This window comes from Ochotona princeps, chromosome 22 (assembly GCF_030435755.1).
Source record: "Ochotona princeps isolate mOchPri1 chromosome 22, mOchPri1.hap1, whole genome shotgun sequence".
In the NCBI taxonomy this organism is placed as follows: domain Eukaryota; kingdom Metazoa; phylum Chordata; class Mammalia; order Lagomorpha; family Ochotonidae; genus Ochotona; species Ochotona princeps.
This window is the reverse complement of record NC_080853.1, coordinates 1,048,722-1,066,190: the sequence shown is the minus strand read 5'-3', so window position 1 is coordinate 1,066,190 and position 17,469 is coordinate 1,048,722. Positions and strand designations below refer to the sequence as shown.

Here is a 17,469-nt window from a genome sequence, read left to right as displayed (position 1 = left end):
GCTCCATGGCCTTCCTGCCGAGCCCCCGCTTGCTGCGTGCCCGGGGAGGTGCGGGCACGGCGTGCGCCCCAGCTTCAGGGGCGCCCCTGGGCGGAGGCAGCGAGGCCGTGGGAGTCGCAGGAACCCCCTCTCGTGGCCAGTCGGCCACGCTGCCTTCTCCCGGACCAGGCGGTGGCAACGTCGGGAATAAACAGGCTCTTGGGCTAGCTCCCAGCAGGTGGGCACAAGGGGTGTGCTGGGCACACGCCCCCGGAGGCGGGCGGAAACTTTCCTGGAGGAGTTTGGCCTCCCGGTCGCGGGGCTGCTGAGGTTGCCTGGTTCCCCCAAGCAGGGTCGGGAAGAGAGCTCTGCCTTGGCCCTGCCCGCACCCCGCTCCTCCCTGGCTTGCTCGCTCTTGTTCCCATCTCTCTCTTCCTCTCCCCACTGCCCTAGCCATTTCTAGGCAGGGTCCAGAGCGTCTGGGCAGCCGCCCTGGTCACCGAAGCTCCCGCGAGCTGCAGCGGCAGCAGGGAACAGCCTTCCGCTCTGGCGGCCCCGTGAAGGCGCAACTGCCGGTGCGGGTGCTCTGCCGCTCCACGCAGCCTGGCCGCCTCCAGCTGCCCACGAAGCAGTCTTCCCATCCCGCGCCCTGCCCGCTCCTTGGCGGAGCTCTTGCCTGGTGTCCCGGTCGGGCTGTACTCGGGGGGGCACTCCAAGGGGGAGCAGCAGCCGAGGGCGGGGATGGAAGCCCCACGCAGTGGGCAGACCTGGTCTTCCCACCGCAGAGGGGACCTGGAGAAGCCACAACCCTAACCCTAGCTGTAGGGGCGCCGTGGCTCCCTGACCGGCCCATCCCTTCGGGGCTGGGTCCTGCTCCCTTGGCTCCCCTCTGCGCCCATCCCCTGCCCAGCCCGGGGCCAGGACTCCAGTGGGCTGGATGCCCTGGAGGCTTAGCCCACGCATGTGCCCAGGGCACCTCAGCTAGAGGTAGGAGTGGATTTCTGACGACTTTTTTTCTTGACCCGTTTCTGCTTTAACCTGCCTGCCTTCTGTTCTCAGGCTCACCAGGAGGAGCCTGTGGCCAGAGGGACCTGTAAGGCTGGGTTCTCGGAAGAAGGCTACACGGCCTGGGTCTCCCGCAACATCCCCGAGGGAGGGAAGCTCCTCAAAGGTAGGACCAGTGGGGTGAAGGTGGGAGGGTGGCGGTACGGCGGGCGGGGCCATCTCCCTGGAAATGGCCAGCAGGCTGGGTCAGTGCTGGGGGCTAGGGCTCTGCCTGCCCAGCGTGTCTGCAACCTGGCTAGGTGAATGATTCAGAAACCCTGTCATTCCTGAGTGAGGTGAATCATTTCCTGTGCAACGGATTGGAGCTGGGGCCCAGCGTCACCCAGCGGCGCGTGCAGGGAGATGCCCTCACCGCGTGTTCTCACGGAGACTTGGGGTTGTTACAGCACCTCGGCTAGAAGCGCGTGGCGCAGCAGGCGTGTGAGGGGTGCGGTGGATAAGCCCGCTCGCGTGTTCGCAGCCAGGGCGCTTGTTTCAGCTCCCACTCCGCAGATGGCGGGAGTAGGACCAGGGGCCGCGGGCCCAGTCCAGACAGTGTCCACGTGAGAGGCAGCTCGGGGCAGTTGTCCCAGCAGTGTTCTGAGCCCCTTCGCAGCCCAGGGAACCACACTGAGAGATTGCAGTGAGGGGGTGCTGGCCTTTAACCCCAGCGGAAGGGACAGGAACTGAGAGGAGCTGCAAAAGGTGAATTTTGGTGTTTGCAAAGGAACGGTCCTCTGGCCGTCGGCCTCTCCCCCACCCCCGGTGTTGTGTTTTAGAAAATGTGAGATTTTTCCCTGCAGAGATGCGGCATTCCCCCCAAGCATCTGTGAGTCCGTGCAGGGATGTCCTGGCACACGCCTGCAGGCACTCGCAGCCACGGAGCACTGTGCCCGCCCGCCCTCCTCCCCGCTGCCTGTGCTGCCGGGCGTGTTAGCTCGGGCTCTGAGTCAAGTCTGCATTGTGTGCTGTGCTGGGGTCGGTTTCTGTTGTGTCAATCGTGGTCCTGCTTATTCTTTGATCGTCAAAACAAAGAAAGCTCTGCAGGCAGCTGGCTGAGGAGCAGCTGGGACCCAGGCCGGGGAAGGAGCTCTGGGGGGGATGCTGGTGGGGGCCTCGTGTGCACGCGCACGCAGCCGTGGCTGAGGGGCACGGCCGTCCTTGTGGCTTGCTCCTTGAGGCATCTCTGCCGCCTGCCAGGGCCTCAGCCAAGGGCAGCATTCGCTGCTGGAGGCGCTGCTGCAGAGTAGGATGGTCTCTAACACTCCTCCGTGGGCCCCACCACCCGCACCAGGCTTCCAGCCCTGTGCTTGCCCAGTGTGTGCGGGGACGGGGCAGGACCACAGCCCAGCAGGACTCCAGTGTCCAGTGCTTGCTCATGGGCTGAGGGGAAGAGTTGCGGCGACCCAGGTGAGCTCGAGCAGCAGGTGGGTGCTGGGCATGGGCCACTTCCCCTGCTCACTTGCTCCTGGGGTGGGCCTGGGGCAGCTCTGGCCCTCTCCCAGGGCCACTGAGTGTACCACATCCACCTGCCTTTTTTTTTTTTTTCCTAAAAATAGCAAGAAGTGTTTATTTGCTTGAGAGAGAGTTAGTGGAAGAGATCATCCATGCACTGGCTCACGCCCAGATGACCAGCATGACAAGGCTGGACCACCCCAAAGCCAGGCGTTCCATCCGGGTCTCCCATGTGGGTGCAGGGGCCACCCCGCATTAGCCAGAGGCTGGAACAGCAGTGGGGCAGTGAGGACAGGAACCGGACTCACATGGGATGCCGGCGCTGCAGCTTTGCTGTGCCGTGAAAAAGGAGCTGTTTCTCACCCAGGAGAGCGTTTTACATGCGTGGAGGCCAAGGCGTGCGGGCACAGGCCGGAGAACACACCAAGGCGTGCGGGCCCAGGCCGGAGAGCACACCAAGGCGTGGGCACAGGCCGGAGAGCACACCAAGGCGTGCGGGCACAGGCCGGAGAACACACCAAGGCGTGCGGGCACAGGCCAGAGAGCACACCAAGGCGTGCGGGCACAGGCCGGAGCGCACACCAAGGCGTGCGGGCACAGGCCGGAGAGCACACCAAGGCGTGGGCACAGGCCGGAGAGCACACCAAGGCGTGCGGGCACAGGCCGGAGCGCACACCAAGGCGTGCGGGCACAGGCCGGAAAGCACACCAAGGCATGCGGGCACAGGCCGGAGAACACACCAAGGCGTGGGCACAGGCCGGAGAACACACCAAGGCGTGTGGGCACAGGCCGGAGCGCACACCAAGGCGTGCGGGCACAGGCCGGAGCGCACACCAAGGCGTGCGGGCACAGGCCGGAGAGCACACCAAGGCGTGGGCACAGGCCGGAGAGCACACCAAGGCGTGCGGGCACAGGCCGGAGAGCACACCAAGGCGTGCGGGCACAGGCCGGAGAGCACACCAAGGCGTGGGCACAGGCCGGAGAACACACCAAGGTGCCCGTGTCTGCTAAGAACTTGACCGCTCACGGACAGCAATGAGGCTGTGGACATCCAAGGCCACGGTGAAGCAGAGCGTGTGTCCTGCGGGAATCCAGACAATTTAGATAATCACGGCTCACGGCCGCGCGGGCCACGGGGGCCTGGGCTCCGTGTGACAGCCACAGTTCGGCCACTGCAGCCTCGCTGGAGTCCTCGGCACAGACGAGAATTCCAGCAGGAGCGATTTGTTACACAGTAATTAACTTGTTTATGATAAATGGGTTGAAGAAATGTCGTGGCATTTTGTTTTATGTCTAAATGAAAAGGATTTGCATTCTGAAAATTTCATGCTAATTAGGCTTAAAATAGTTCTCCCCAATAGGGTAACAAATTCCGCACGCTGTGAACTTGTGGAGGTTAAGTGGTAGGTGTGGAAACGGGGCGTGCCTCTGGCTGGGGCGTGGCCTTCCCGGTTGGAGGGCCGTGTCCGCCAGGCAGCTGGCCGGTGTGAGCCGGAACTGCAGGGCCTCGGGGCCTACGCTGTGTTTCTAAGCTGCTGCCTGTGAGTGGGATCCCCTGCCACGGTGGCTGAGAGGGAGTGGCCTCTGAACCCCACCGTGGTCTGGGCACTTGCTAAGCTGGTGCTTTTTCTTTGCTTCTATAATAATTCATGGCGCCTCGGCCCACCTGAGGCTGCAGCTGCAGGCCGTGACCCTGCCTGGCACTGGCAAGTGGGCCAGCTGAGGCCAGCTGCGCCTGCGGACACAGCGGAAGTGCAGGGTAGGGCAGGGGTGCCAGCCGCGGCAAGGATGAGGCTCTTTGGAGAGGCCCTCCCTCTCCCAGCCCCCACTGGCTCAGGGCTCTGCTCCCCGGAGGAGACGGTCCCTCCAGGGTGAGCCAGCTCGGACAGGAGCCTGGCGCCCTGGCCCCCATTCACTCCTCTCATGGCGTCCTCAGCCGCAAGAAGCCCCAGTGGGCAGGCTCTTACTGCTTCTGTGTTTACGTTCATCTGCCTGAAAGACGGAGAAGGGAGAGGGGGAGACAGATGCTCACTCCTGAAGCATCTGCAGTGGCCAGGGCTGGGCCGGGCTGAGGCCAGGAGCCGGGCACTCTGGCTGGCTCTCCCAGTGCCTGGCAGGGACCTGCTGCCTTGCAGGTGCAAAGTCAGCAGGGAGTCGGAACAGAAGCAGAACAGTGAGAACACAAGCCCATCCTCGATGAAGGACCCCCTTGCACCAGACAGGGGCTTAACGCCCCCGCGGCAACACCTGTGTGCAGTCCCTCTGCCTTGCGGAGCGGGGAGTGCAGAGAGCTGGCCAGGAGCATAGGCTGTAGGTCAGTGCGCTTACACCATGCTGGGCTGTGACACTTTCCGTTCTGCCGTCCTGGGCTGGCCGACGCGCGGCTGCATCGTGGCAGACTGCTTGCTGCAATTCCAGGAGCTGCAGCTGAATTTGGAGCAGGACAAAATAGGACCATGCACCAGAGGGCGGTGACTCGCCCCAGATCCCAGCAGAGCCCGCTGGCTGGAGCAAGGCCGGCTGAGCAGGGCCAGGAGGCTACCCAGCACAACATTGTGCTGTCCGCTGGAGGCCGCTCCGTCGCCACGGAGATAAGCGGAGTGCCCCGTGGCATGGCGGGGGGCTCCATCCTAGGGAGGACCACAGAGGGATAGGTGCCTCGTCAGCAGCTGTCACACACCTTTGCTGGCCAGCACCAAGGCCACCCTGTCACAGGTGCCAGTAGAAAGGGCACAGGGGCACCTCGGCAGGGCACCGTGCCCAGCATCCTGCCATATCAGTCACGTGACTGACACGCAAGTGGGCAAGAACATGCCGACACAGCTTTACAGAGTGAGCGGAACCGGGGAGAGTACTGGAACGAGTAGCAGGGACCCCAGCCCCTCACCCTCTCTCCAGGCGGTCTGCTCGCTGTTGGCCCACTGAAGGACGGTGGGCCTGAGCCCTCTGCTCTGCTGCACCGAGGGCGCGTGCGGCCTCTCTCCAGGCCGTGGTGTCTAGCAAGGTTAGGCCTCTAGGAAGAGTTGCTCACTATTATTATTACAAAAGAGGAACAGACTTCAGCCCGTCACAGCCCCAGCTCCCCCTCTTCGTTCTGTCTAGAAGTCAGACAGGATGACTGGGGTGGGCAGCCACTTGGTGCCTGGGTCCCAGGTGGCAAAGTGGGACCACTGCAGAGCCGAAGTTTTGCAGAATGAGGTGACAGCGTTGGAGCCCAGTGTGCAGCCTCACGCAGCCCCTGGCTCAGGGAGTCAGAGCCCCACACTCCCCACACGCTGACACCCTCAAACTATACCCCCCTGTGCTCCTTGGATGTGGCCTCTGTCTACCTGGTGCCCTGGGCTGCAGGCGCTCTGCCAATCCCTTCAGCAACCACAGAGGCAGGCCCCCGCGGGCTAAGGAGCCAGGCTCAACCCACCCGAGTGTTCATCGTGGTGAGCCCAGCAATGACCACTGCCAGGAACCAGAGGCCAGGGCTGGGCCTGTACCAGGTACCAGCCCACCAGGGGCCCCAGCCAGGGAGCAGAGCCTAGCGTGGGAAGTGGCCTTCTCTGTTCAGTGGAGCTGCACCGGGAGTGTGTCGCCTAGAGTGCCGGACAGCAGTGGCTGGACCCCAGCCCAGTGCAGGTGCCCAAGAGCAGCCCCAGAACCTGGCCTCCTCTATCGGGCTCTCCTTGGCAGGATGTTGCTTGCCCCTGTCTGATGAGGGCAAGCTCAGGTGGAGACGGGGTCCCCAGATCTTGTTCTCAACAAAAGAGGGCAAGTGGTACCTGGGCCCCTCATCCCCAGGGGCAGGTGCTGCCCGCAGTCTAGACCCAGGCACCTGGGGGGAGAGCAGACCCTAACCCCTCCTGTCATTCACAGTGGACATCACAGGGCACCTGCTAGAGCCTGAGTGGGGCAGTGGATCATGTGATATGGGGAGGCGGGGCTTGGGCAACTGGCAGAGGATCATGTGATATAGGGCGGGGCTTGGGCAACTGGCAGTGGACCGTGTGATATGGGGGGGCGGGTCTTAGGCAACTGGGGCAGTGGATCATGTGATGGGGAGGCGAGGCTTGGGCAACTGGCAGAGGATCATGTGATGGGGAGGCGGGTCTTGGGCAACTGGGGCAGAGGATCATGTGATGGGGAGGTGGGGCTTGGGCAACTGGCAATGGATCATGAAACACAGGGAGGCAAGGCTTGGGCAACTGGCAACGGATCATGTGCTGTGGGGAGGCGGGACTTAGGCAACTGGCAATGGATCATGTGATATGGGGAGGCGGGGCTTGGGCAATTGGCAGTGGATGGTGTGATATGGGGAGGCGGGGCTTGGGCAACTGTCAGGTTAACGGAGTCCAGGCTCAGGCCTTGGGGGCACATAGAGCATCCAGTCTTGGGGTCCCTCTAGTGGGGATCAGGACTTGAGGTGTGACGACCACGCCAAGAAGAATGGGGACACAGGATGTTCAGGCAAGGTGAACCAGTGCACTCTGTATTGAGTTTTTTTTTAAGATTTGTTTATTTTATTACAAGGTCAGATATACAGAGAGGAGGAGAGACAGAGAGGAAGATCTTTCGTCCGATGATTCACTCCCCAAGTGAGCCGCAACGGCCAGTGCTGCGCCGATCCGAAGCCGGGAACCTGGAACCTCTTCTGGGTCTCCCACGCGGGTGCAGGGTCCCAAAGCTTTGGGCCGTCCTCGACTGCTTTCCCAGGCCACAAGCAGGGAGCTGGATGGGAAGTGGAGCTGCCGGGATTAGAACCGACACCCATATGGGATCCCAGCGTGTTCAAGGTGAGGACTTTGGCTGCTAGGCCACGCTGCCGGGCCCTCTGTATTGAGTTTTACTGGACAGTTCATACCGTGATTTTTGCAGGGCGAGCAGGCAGATAAAAGTGAGTAGTTCACTGACCAGTAGCATACTGGTCACCAGGGACTGGGGAACAGTCACCCGGCTCCAAGCGACAAGAGGAGACGTGAGTTACGGGAACCAACACCAGAAAACAGATCTAACTAGAAAAGGAATCTAACAGAACTTGGTGCTCAGACACGTGTTCATTGAAAGAGGGAATGACAGAGCAGAGCCTCCCACCTCCCCAGGCGTGCTTGGCCGGCAAGGCAGCCCGCAGTCTCGCAGGAAGGCTGCTTCCTGCAGAATTCTCAGTCAGCTGAGAACATTGGAGATTCGGGGTCCTCGGGTCACGTGGTCTGGTTTTGGGGGAGGCAAGCCTTCAACAATCCAGGAATCTTCGCCGAAGCCCTTCCGTGGCAGAACCTTTCCTCTGGACTGACAACAGCCAAGGCTGAGAGACTGGCTTCTAGAGGGTTCCGTGGCATCTCACTGTGGGGCCTGGCGGGAGGGTCCCCCACGCTGGTCCCCCACGCTGGTCCCCCAGGCTGGTCTCCTAGGTGGGGCCTGGCAGGTGGGCACCAAAGGCTCATCTCCCAGGGTGATCCCCCATGCCGGTCCCCCAGGCTCATCTTCCAGGTGGGGCCTGGCAGGTGGGTCCCCCAGGCTGGTTCCCCAGGTGAGCCCCAGCATGGGCATGTGTTCTAGCTGCTGGGGCCAGCACTACACAGCCTTGACCTACTGATTCTCCCCGTACAAGACGGTGAGTGCCTCCATGTGCAGGCTGCCGGGTCTCCCAAGCCCCAAGGTTGGCAGGGCGGGGACGGTGCGGAGCCTGTAGTTGTCCAGTTGTCCAGGGTTGGGCTCGTGGTGGCCAGCTCTGCAGACTCTGGGGTAGGACCGGCTGTGCTGCTGGAGGCGTGGAGTCCCTTGGGTCTGGGTTTGTGTGGGGGCTGCGGCAGAGCTGTGAAGGTGGCCTGCTGCCCAGCCTCTGCAGCAGGCTCTGCCCTGCCCACTCCCAGGGACCTGGAGCTTCCTGGTGCCCTAGGCAGCCCTGCAAGGGTTACTTACTCATGCTTTTAAAACCACAAGATCCACACCAGTCTAAAAGTGGCTCGAAATGTGGAAATGATGTGACTTCTCCTGGGAAGCAGAGGGAGGCAGTGCTGAGGGACCCGCTCCCCTCCCTCCAGGCCTGGGACCCCTGCTGACACCCACATGCCCAGGGCACACCTCTTCTCTGTGGAGGTGGCTTTCTGAAGGTCCGCATCTCCGGATAGAGTGGTACAGCCTTGCCCTCAGGGTCGCCCAAGTGCTGCCAACCCTTCAGGGGAAGCCGGGCAGAGCCTTGTGCTTTGGGGGTCTCGGTCCAGCACCCGGGCCAGCACCAGGGCCGGGGTTCGTGCCTGAGGGTCCTGGTGGGGCACCCTCTCCTGGTGGCTCTAGGCAGTGCGTGATCGCCCATGCAAAGTTGGTCACCTGGCACATCTCTGAGTGCATTCCCCAGGCAGGTGGCCACAGGTGGCAGCAGAGAGCAGGGCTGGGCTGCATGGGGGCTGCTGGTGGCTGGGGTGCCCCAACCCTACCCTAGCACATGGGCCTTCCTGTCTGTAACTCCCAGACCCTGCCACCCCCACCTCCCCCATGCCCGGTCTTGCTCTGCCTCCCTCCTGCCCCTGCATGCTCAGCCGCCCAAAGGGCCCAGATGACTTCCAGTGATGGGGTGGAGCCACAGCCCTGCCTTGCAGGCAGCTCTGGCCCCCACGAGCGTCCCCCTGTGCCCCGCCTGCGGTAGGCTGGGCTCCCAACTCTGAGACGCCCAGGACGCACCACACTGTCGGCCCTGACAGCTCCCACTGTTGCTTCTCACAGTGCTCTTGCTGGCAGCCGGTGGGATTTAGGAGGGATTAAGGTAAGCCTGTGGTGACAGATAAATCTCCACAGGTCTGCTGGTGCCTCCGCACGCCTGGCTCTTAGGCCCACGTGGGGCTGGGCGCACCGAGCCTGTCCCACGTGTGTAGCAGATGCAGTTCCCCCTCGGAGTGAAGTGTGGTCCGTCCCACCCTCACAGTGGGCATGCGGGTGCCATGCTGTGCAGTGGGGAGTGCCTCTGAGCACAGCAGCCTGGCCCTCGTCTGGGAGTCTGGGACGCCAGGGACCCTGCCTGAGTTAGCGTTTGCTGTCCGGGCATTAGCAAGATCTGTACTGAGAAAACAGCAGGGTCTCAGTGCCAGTGGGAGGTGCGAAGTGCCAGCCATTTGTGCCCAGGATGTTGGGGACAGGACAGTCTGCAGTGGAGAGCCCTGGCTGGGAGGAGACGGTGGGGACAGGCATAAGGCACACAAATGGGCAGCTTCCTTTCTATGGGCCTATTAGTGGCAAAGTGGGAGAGTAGGGTATCCGCCTTTTGAGGCGGGGTGCTTGAGAATCTGACAAGCCCCAGGACCCCTCCCCAGCTCCCACAGTGACTCAGGCAGTGGGGGGACCCCTCCCCAGCTCCCACAGTGACTCAGGCAGTGGGGGACCCCCAGACAGACAGCCACCTACCATCTCAAGGTGATGTTTGCACGAGGGGTCCTGGGTGACATCTATAAGATGTCGTCCTGTGAGGCCCTACATCCATGCAGGGGGCAGATGGGGAGGCCGACTCTGGGACAAAGTGTGAGAAGAGGCACAGGTGGGAGGGGGGTGGCCACAAGCCCGGGGACCCCCGGGACGGCCAGAGCCGGGGAGCCCAGGAAGGAGCCTCATCTGGGGTCTCCAGAGATGGCCACTGCCATGGCCCGGATGAAGGACTGTGACCAACACTGGTTTGGGCCTCCTGAGCCCCAGGACTGAGAGAGTGTCCATCTGGCAGGCGCAGGCGCCATGCACTGAGCCGGAAGTTCTAGCAGTGAGGCCCTGGAGTGTCCCACCTGACCCTGCAGGAGCTGGGCTCACCCACAGGCTCGCTGGTTGCCCACCTCAGCCACTGCACGACCAGGAGCCACTCTGCGCAGGTGGTAACCAGCTGGGGTTGAGGGGGTAGTTGGTGAAGCCAGGCTGGATGCCGGGGTGTCTGGAATGAAGCTGGTGAGCGTGGCCATCCAGGGCTTCATGTCACCTGCCAAGGCACAGCCACTGCAATCCTCGCGTCTTGCTCTGTGACATGGAGGACGGATGCACCTTCGGTCAGGCCACGTTCTGCTCCCGGGAGGCCTGGGCTGAGCCCGCTGTTCAGGATACAGGTGCACGCCCTCTGGTGACGAGAGGCGGAAGTGCACCCTGCTGTGTGTCCTGGGAGCCCAGGTGTGTCAGCTTTTCCAAAATGTGTCCTCTCTCCTGTGGAAACGCAGAGACGTTGCTTCCAGCTGCAAATGGCTCTTTTCTGATGTCTCAAGCACATGCTTTCCCTGCCTGGCTGCCGAGGCCAGTGAGGGCAAGAGCTTGGTGCAGGGGCTCCAGGACGCAGCAGCTGATTCGCAGGCGAGCCCCTGGTACCCACAGTACAGAGGACAGGTCTAGCCCAGCCTCTGTGAGGGACAAGCAGCCGAGAGGTGGGCCACCAGGTGCTTCAGGCCCCGTCCTCCTCTCCAGCTTGGTGAGTAAGGAGGGGCTCTGAGCTCACACCAAGGGCCAGCCCCACTGGCTGCATGTGTTCTGTCCCTGCTCCAGTTTCGGGGATGCACAGCCAGAGACAGGGTAGGGTCAGGTGCTAGAGCATGGCAGGAAACATCTGCCACAACAGGACCAGATGTGGCAGGTGCTTGAATTCTCCTGCGTCCATGGGGTGTTCAGGGCGGCGCTGGGGGAGTCACTCACAGGGACGCCCATTGGTCCTGCAGGCTGCTGTGGAGGGTGGGGGGTCCAGTACCTGCCCCACTGGAGGAGTCTAGGGGGCGTGGCTGTGCTGCCCTCTGGCTGCTGCATCCAGCAGGGTGGGAGGCGGGGCCAGCTCACCCAGCAGGCCCGGCCATCCTCAGCCCACTCCCGGATCAGCAGTTGCCACTATGGCAACCTCCGGTCAATTGTTCAGCTCCTCCCACGAGCCCTAGAGTCCCAGAGCTGGGCTCCATCGTGGCCAAAGGGCCCCTGCCGTCTTCCCCTGGACTCTACCCCGCCCCCACCTGACATGAGTGGCCCGTAGAGCTGTGAGGCCGTGCCCATTCTGTGGGAGTGATGGCCATTGCGCCCGACAGGGGTCTGTGCTGCACCAGGACAGTTCCCCTTGCTGCCCTGCACCCTGCTGTGTGGCAACTGTGACTGAAAATTGAGTAAAACGGAATAGATGAAAAGTGGAGCAGCCTGGGAAAGCAGTGGAGGATGGTCCAAAGCATTGGGACCCTGCACCCACACGGAGACTCAGAAGAATGCATTTTTGAAAAAGAGAATAAAAGAATGATAGAGTGGCTTGTTCAAGGTCGCTCTGGGCAGGGCTGCCTGGGCATGTAAGTTCCGTGTGACCGGGATTTGGTAGCAGGTGTGGGTGTGCCCAGATCACATCACGTGCCAGGACGCAGCTCCTGAGTGCGCAGGGCTCATTGTGTTCTCGTAAAGTTAACTTCTCTTCTCTCCTCCCTCAGATGCAGAGAGGGGATTGTGCAGCCATCTTACCTGTGTTTAACATTTTGAGATAAAAATATTAGAATCTCAAAGCAGGTCTAAAAGCTACAACATTGTGGTAGGACTTGCTTGTCCTGGAGGAGAGGGGCTTTTCCTCAAAGCAGTGGGTAGGTGAGGCCCTGCCACGTGCAGGTGTCAGGCGGGCCTCTCCATGGGGCACAGTGGGGCCACCTGCCTGAGAGTGGATGGCTGTGGGCATCGATTTCCCACAGTCCCCACTCATGTCGGTAACGTGCAGGAGGTGAAATGGGATGCTGCCAACACTGCAGGGGCTTTGAAATCGGCTTTGAAGTTCTGGTGTGTTCCGCAGGGGATAGCTGGGCAGCGTGCAGCGTCAAGGGCCGTTACGGTGGGGGGGTGAGGGACCCCAGCAGAGGCACCTCCTGGGCGGCAAGCGAGCTTCTCTTGGACTCTGCGGGTCCTCTCCACCCACAGGCCCCGATAACCACTGCTGTGCCAGGACACAGTTCTGACTGCCACGTTGGTGGGAGGGAGCTGGTGTTGAATACAGCCCCTGTGACACTGCCCCGAAGTCACAGTATCCACTTGGGGTGGCCATGACAGGCTTTGGTGGCCACCTGTGCAGTGACAATGGGGATACCATCACCTTGGAGTTCCAGACAGGTTCTGGAACCTTCCAGGGTTTTAAAAGGTACAGCAGGTGGCAGATGGGGGACCTGTAACATCACTGCCTGCTTCCCTGTCTCCTCTGCTTTATCTGACGTGTGGACAGGCAGAGCACAGGCCACTCAGTGGGAGGAAGCATGTGGACTGCACGCACCTTCTGGGCCTGGTGTCCTGCACATGTCACGCCAGGTCCGTGGGGGTGCTCCCACAGCCACCTCGTGTACAAGTGTCCCTGGTGTGCTGCAGCTCCACCAGCTTTGGGCTCAGTGTGACACACGCCCTGCCATGCTCCGGTGGTGTGGGACGCCTCAGCAGCTCAGTCAGAGTCTGATTCTTCAGCACCTACAAGATGAGTCGGTTGCTGTGGGAGAGCATCCTGGCCTAGCTTCTCACAGCTGAACAGTAAGATGAAGTGTGGGAGATCTCTGCCTCAGCAGGGCAGGGCTCGGCTGGGGAGGGGTAGGCAGGGTGAGGCTCCAGCTCCGCCTGTAGCTGTCATGTGTCTTGCCATGAGAGGGCAGGCCAGGGTGGAGGGCAGGGCAGGAGCATGGGTGGGCTGTTCTGAGACACCGATACCCACGCCTGTGTCCTAGCACTGCATTACAATAGTGCCGTCTCCCTGTATGCAAGAAGTCCAGGAGACCTCACCACTGGCTTCAGCCTGCATGGTCTGCTGGCCACCAGCAACCTCAGACACCTGCCCAGTGCCTGGGCCCCAAAGGGAATGTTCCAGAAAGCTATCCTTTCTGATGTGCACACAGGAAGGCCCCCAGCAGGCGTCGGGTTGCCGCTTCAAGGAGGCACCAATTAATCACTCCTGCAACCCCAGGGAGCCGAAGGGCTGCTCTGAGATAAGAAGGCTGTTGGCTGCCCCACCGCCTATCTGCTCCTCTTCACTGGGCAGAAAATTGTATTGTCTCCTCACTTTGGAAGGTGCCTGTTTTATCAGGAAGGCAGCCCATCCATGCAGCTATCTAGGAACCTTCTTATTGCATTTCTCCTTTATCAGTTTTGGAATAATATTATTGCCTCCCGGCTTAAGTACCAAGCAGCTCAGTACTTTCCCTAAGATATGGCCTCACCCGTGAGCATACTGTCCGTTGCTGATGTCCCAAGTCTCTTCAGGGTTGGGAAACACCCAAGTAAGACCGTGTGAAACTGGGGGACCCTCCTCTGGCTCCTCTGAACTGCCCTACATCTCAGCATACATGTGGACAAAGGCAAAACTTATCTCCTTTTCCCACAACATATTGCACCGTTTAATCTCAACTTGCTGTCTCCCCCTGGAACCACTGCTGGTGACATTGTGGCCTCTCTCCAGGAAGTTATTTGATTTCTGATGTAAGAAAAAGGATTAATGCAGTTGGATTTTGATAAGGCTGGCCGTCTGGCGTAGCACAGACACGCTCACTCTGCCTGTATCGCTGACAGTCAGTTCGTTATGCAGGAGCACTGCAGAGTGGTGATATGGGACACGCGGAGATAATTGTCATTTTACTATTTAAAAGTAAGTCTAGTCCTTTACAATGTTAAAATGATAACCTGTGTAGGAAAGCTCCCAGTGCCCAAATTTTGAAACCAAAAATTCCCTCTTCTAGAAGCTTCACTTGGATCCTATTCATCTATTTTTATTTTCCTGAGCGTGAATTAAAGTCCCATTTCTGTTTGAACTCCTAAGCTACAGTGGAAGAGCAGAGGTGCCTACTTGCACTTCTGAAGTGAACATGTCTCAGTGGTTTTGTCCATGTGCTGGGCATGTCCCTCTGCTTCCCTCTGCTTCCCTCTGCTTCCCTCTGCTTCCCTCTGCTCTTGTGAAGTGAGCATGTCTCGGTGGTTCCATCCTCATGCTGGGTGTGTCCCTCTGCCTCTCTCTGCTCTTAGGAAGTGAACACGTCTCTCCAGGTGGTTCCGTCCTCATGCTGGGTGTGTCCCTCTGCCTCTTTCTGCTCCTGTGAAGTGAACACATCTCTCTCGGTGGTTCCGTCCACATTCTGAGTGTGTCCCTCTGCCTGTCTCTGCTGTTGGACTTGTAGATCAGCTCCATGGGGGGAGACTTGTGGCAAGTGTCTTGATGTGCAGTGGGTAGGAATTTTTGGTCAAGGTTCTGATTTTGATATTCCCTTGAGGCTGGGTGGTGGGGAGGGGATTTTGAGGCCAATCCAGAACAGAGAACTGACACTTCATGTGACTGCTGCCTTCTATGCCCCTTTTAAAGACAGCAGCATGGATGTCCCCTGCCCACCTCCACCAGGCTGGTGACCCATGCCTCTGTCATTGGCTTTCCTGCTTCCTCATCAGCTGTTTCAATTGGATGGACCTCTGTGGAGGCCCAGGATGGTAATTCTAGACAATAGAAATTGAGTCTGTCTGTTGTGGTGGCTCTAAGCAGGTCATAGAGCAGGGCTGTTTTGGTGGAATTTCCCTCCATAAAGCCATACAGGTCTCCAGGTTCTTCATTGTCACAGTGGCTGCAGACAGCTTGCTGTGAGACTCTTACAGCATCTGCAACTTCTACAGGCTTGAATCACAAACACCCAATACCAGGTCCCCTTGGCTCATTCCCTTTTTCCCTGTGCCATGCCCACTGCCCCCACACTGCCCCCACCACCACTGGAAGCTGTAAGTATCAATACTGGATGGCCTTGGTGTGACCCTTGCCTGCTCTGCTGCTCTGTTTCGTCTGCTGCAGATCACTTCCAGATCATTTTCTCATCTGTGGGAATTTTCCAGAGCTTCCTAATTCAAATGTCACCTCTTATCTTGCCTTGTTATACTAGCCATCCCCTTCCCTTCTGCTTGAGCTGTGTCACAGTCATTACTTCCAGCTCCATTGTCACCTCGCTTTATTGGAATGTGCAATGACACTGTGTTTCTTAGTGTTTCCCCATGTTTTCCCGGATGTGGTCTCACTGTGCTTGTGCATGCACGTGCAGTGGTTGCAGCGAATGTGCTTGCTGGAAGTGGAGGAGACAGATGCCTCAGTGTGCCCACATGCAGGCTAGTAGGAAGGACTCCTGTGAGAGAGGGGAGGTGCATTTTTCTCTCACCTTTCCTGAGGAGGAAGAGGGTGGAACTGACAAGCAAGAAAATACAGAAGCATAATAACTGGAGATGGATGGGTGTGAGATAGAAAAGCCAAAGTATGTTTCATCTTGTGCCTATGTGTTAGAGCTTGCTCAGTGTATTTATTAAGCCATTCTCAAGGTAAAATAAGACAAGTGGGTCTTAGTCTAATGAAATTGCCCTTCTGTGGGCTGTGTTAGCTTCAGGTATCCAGAGCATAATTGGATAACAATGACAATTATTGCAGTGGAAGCTTGAGCACTGGGCAGCCTCTGCCTTTGTCTGCAGAGCGTGGCTTCTGAGCATGCTGATGCCTCAGTGTGCCCACATGCAGGCTAGTAGGAAGGACTCCTGTGAGAGAGGGAAGGTGCATTTTCTCTCACCTTTCCTGAGGAGGAAGAGGGTGATGACCAGGGGAGAGCACTGAATGTTCAGCACTAATCCTGCTGACCTGGAACTGTAGAGTGGATACTGACCAAGACAAGTCTGACCTACACATCTCTGCCACCAACACTGTTCTCTGACTCAAGTGGTCAGCACATCTGTCATTGGACTAACTTTGCCTCAGTGGTTATTTGCCTGGACCAGACTGGACTGTGGGCTGTCGTGTCCCTCACACCATGCTAAGATTCAGCCCATGGGATTCTGGGTCCCTGACAACACATTACAAGCCAGGCAGCTGTTCATCTGAAGTCCCGAGGTGCCAATGAGACCACCTGTTGACCTGTACTTTAGTTCTGTAAGTCTTGACTTATTGTCTCTCCCTCCTACCCTTCTCTGGTCAGTGCCATCTGCCAGCCATCATGTCAGTGCTGAAACATGTCACTGTAAGATTGTGCTGACCTGTGGGAACTGAGAGCTACCTGTGTGTTCCCATGTGCAGCAGTCTCACTGCCCAGCTGGCAGCATTTGATGGACTTATCTCCTGCACAGCTGTGCTGAGTGGGAGACCTCCTCAAGGGAGGTAAAGCTGCTCCAGTGGTGTGGCTGTGGCACAATAATTCTCATATTTGATAGGAAAGTGTTGTATGCACTGATTGAGGCATGGACTGCTGCCATGAGCCACCTTGTTGAGTGTTGCGGAACCCCTCCTACTTGTACAGTCAGAGTCTTCCCTGGATGGGTGCTGTTTCCTTTAGTACTTATGCCCATGGGCTGCTGGGTCCCTCACACCACATTAAGAAGCCAGCCCATGGACTGCTGGGTCCCTCAACCGTGCTGACAGACCATTCCATGAGCTGTTGGATCCCTCACACCATGCTGACAGACCAGCCTGTGGGCTACCTGGGACCAGAGGACAAGTGGTATCCCTTGTGTCACCTGCCTGGTGAATGTCAGTGGCCCAGAAGATGCTCTTAACTTAACTTAATAATGAACTTAGCTTCTCACTGCTGGCAGGGGAGGAGGGTACAGAGATGCTATGCGGAGTTCCATGAGAAGGGCCATGATCGGAGGGAGGTGTTAATGGTAAAGGGCAAAGGCTTTGGCAGGCAGGGTTCAACATGAGAAGGTGATGCTGGGTGTGCAGCTGGGGAAGACGGGACACAGTGGCTGAGAGGTGACCGTCCCACATGAGGATTGTTGTAGCTCCTGCCTCTGTTATTCTAAGAGCCACCCCTCATCCCTGGACTTCTGGAGCTGAGTTCTTGTGGCTCAGCTAATGCTTCTGATACTGGCCCCTCAGTTTCCTCTGGAGCCCCTAAAGCAGCTTGTCATATGAACATCCTGGAGCTCTCAACACAGTGGGCAGGACCAGGCACAGAAGGGCCCTTTACAACATGCCTCCGCCCTAGCAGCTCACCACCCAGGCCATATCTAGACCTTCCTCCTGCCCCTGCAAACCTGCCCTCTCTTTCAACTCAC

General features: G+C 59.1%; 1 protein-coding gene across 2 annotated transcripts in view; it reads left to right on the top strand.

The window, feature by feature from the left end:
- CDH4 (cadherin 4) overlaps positions 1-17,469 on the top strand; it is a 140,951-nt gene that overhangs the window by 777 nt on the left and 122,705 nt on the right. For both annotated transcript variants that reach the window (XM_058679506.1, XM_058679505.1), the window contains exon 2: positions 1,039-1,150. In XM_058679506.1, coding sequence (XP_058535489.1) covers positions 1,039-1,150 — 112 coding nt within the window. The remainder of the gene's footprint in view (positions 1-1,038; positions 1,151-17,469) is intronic.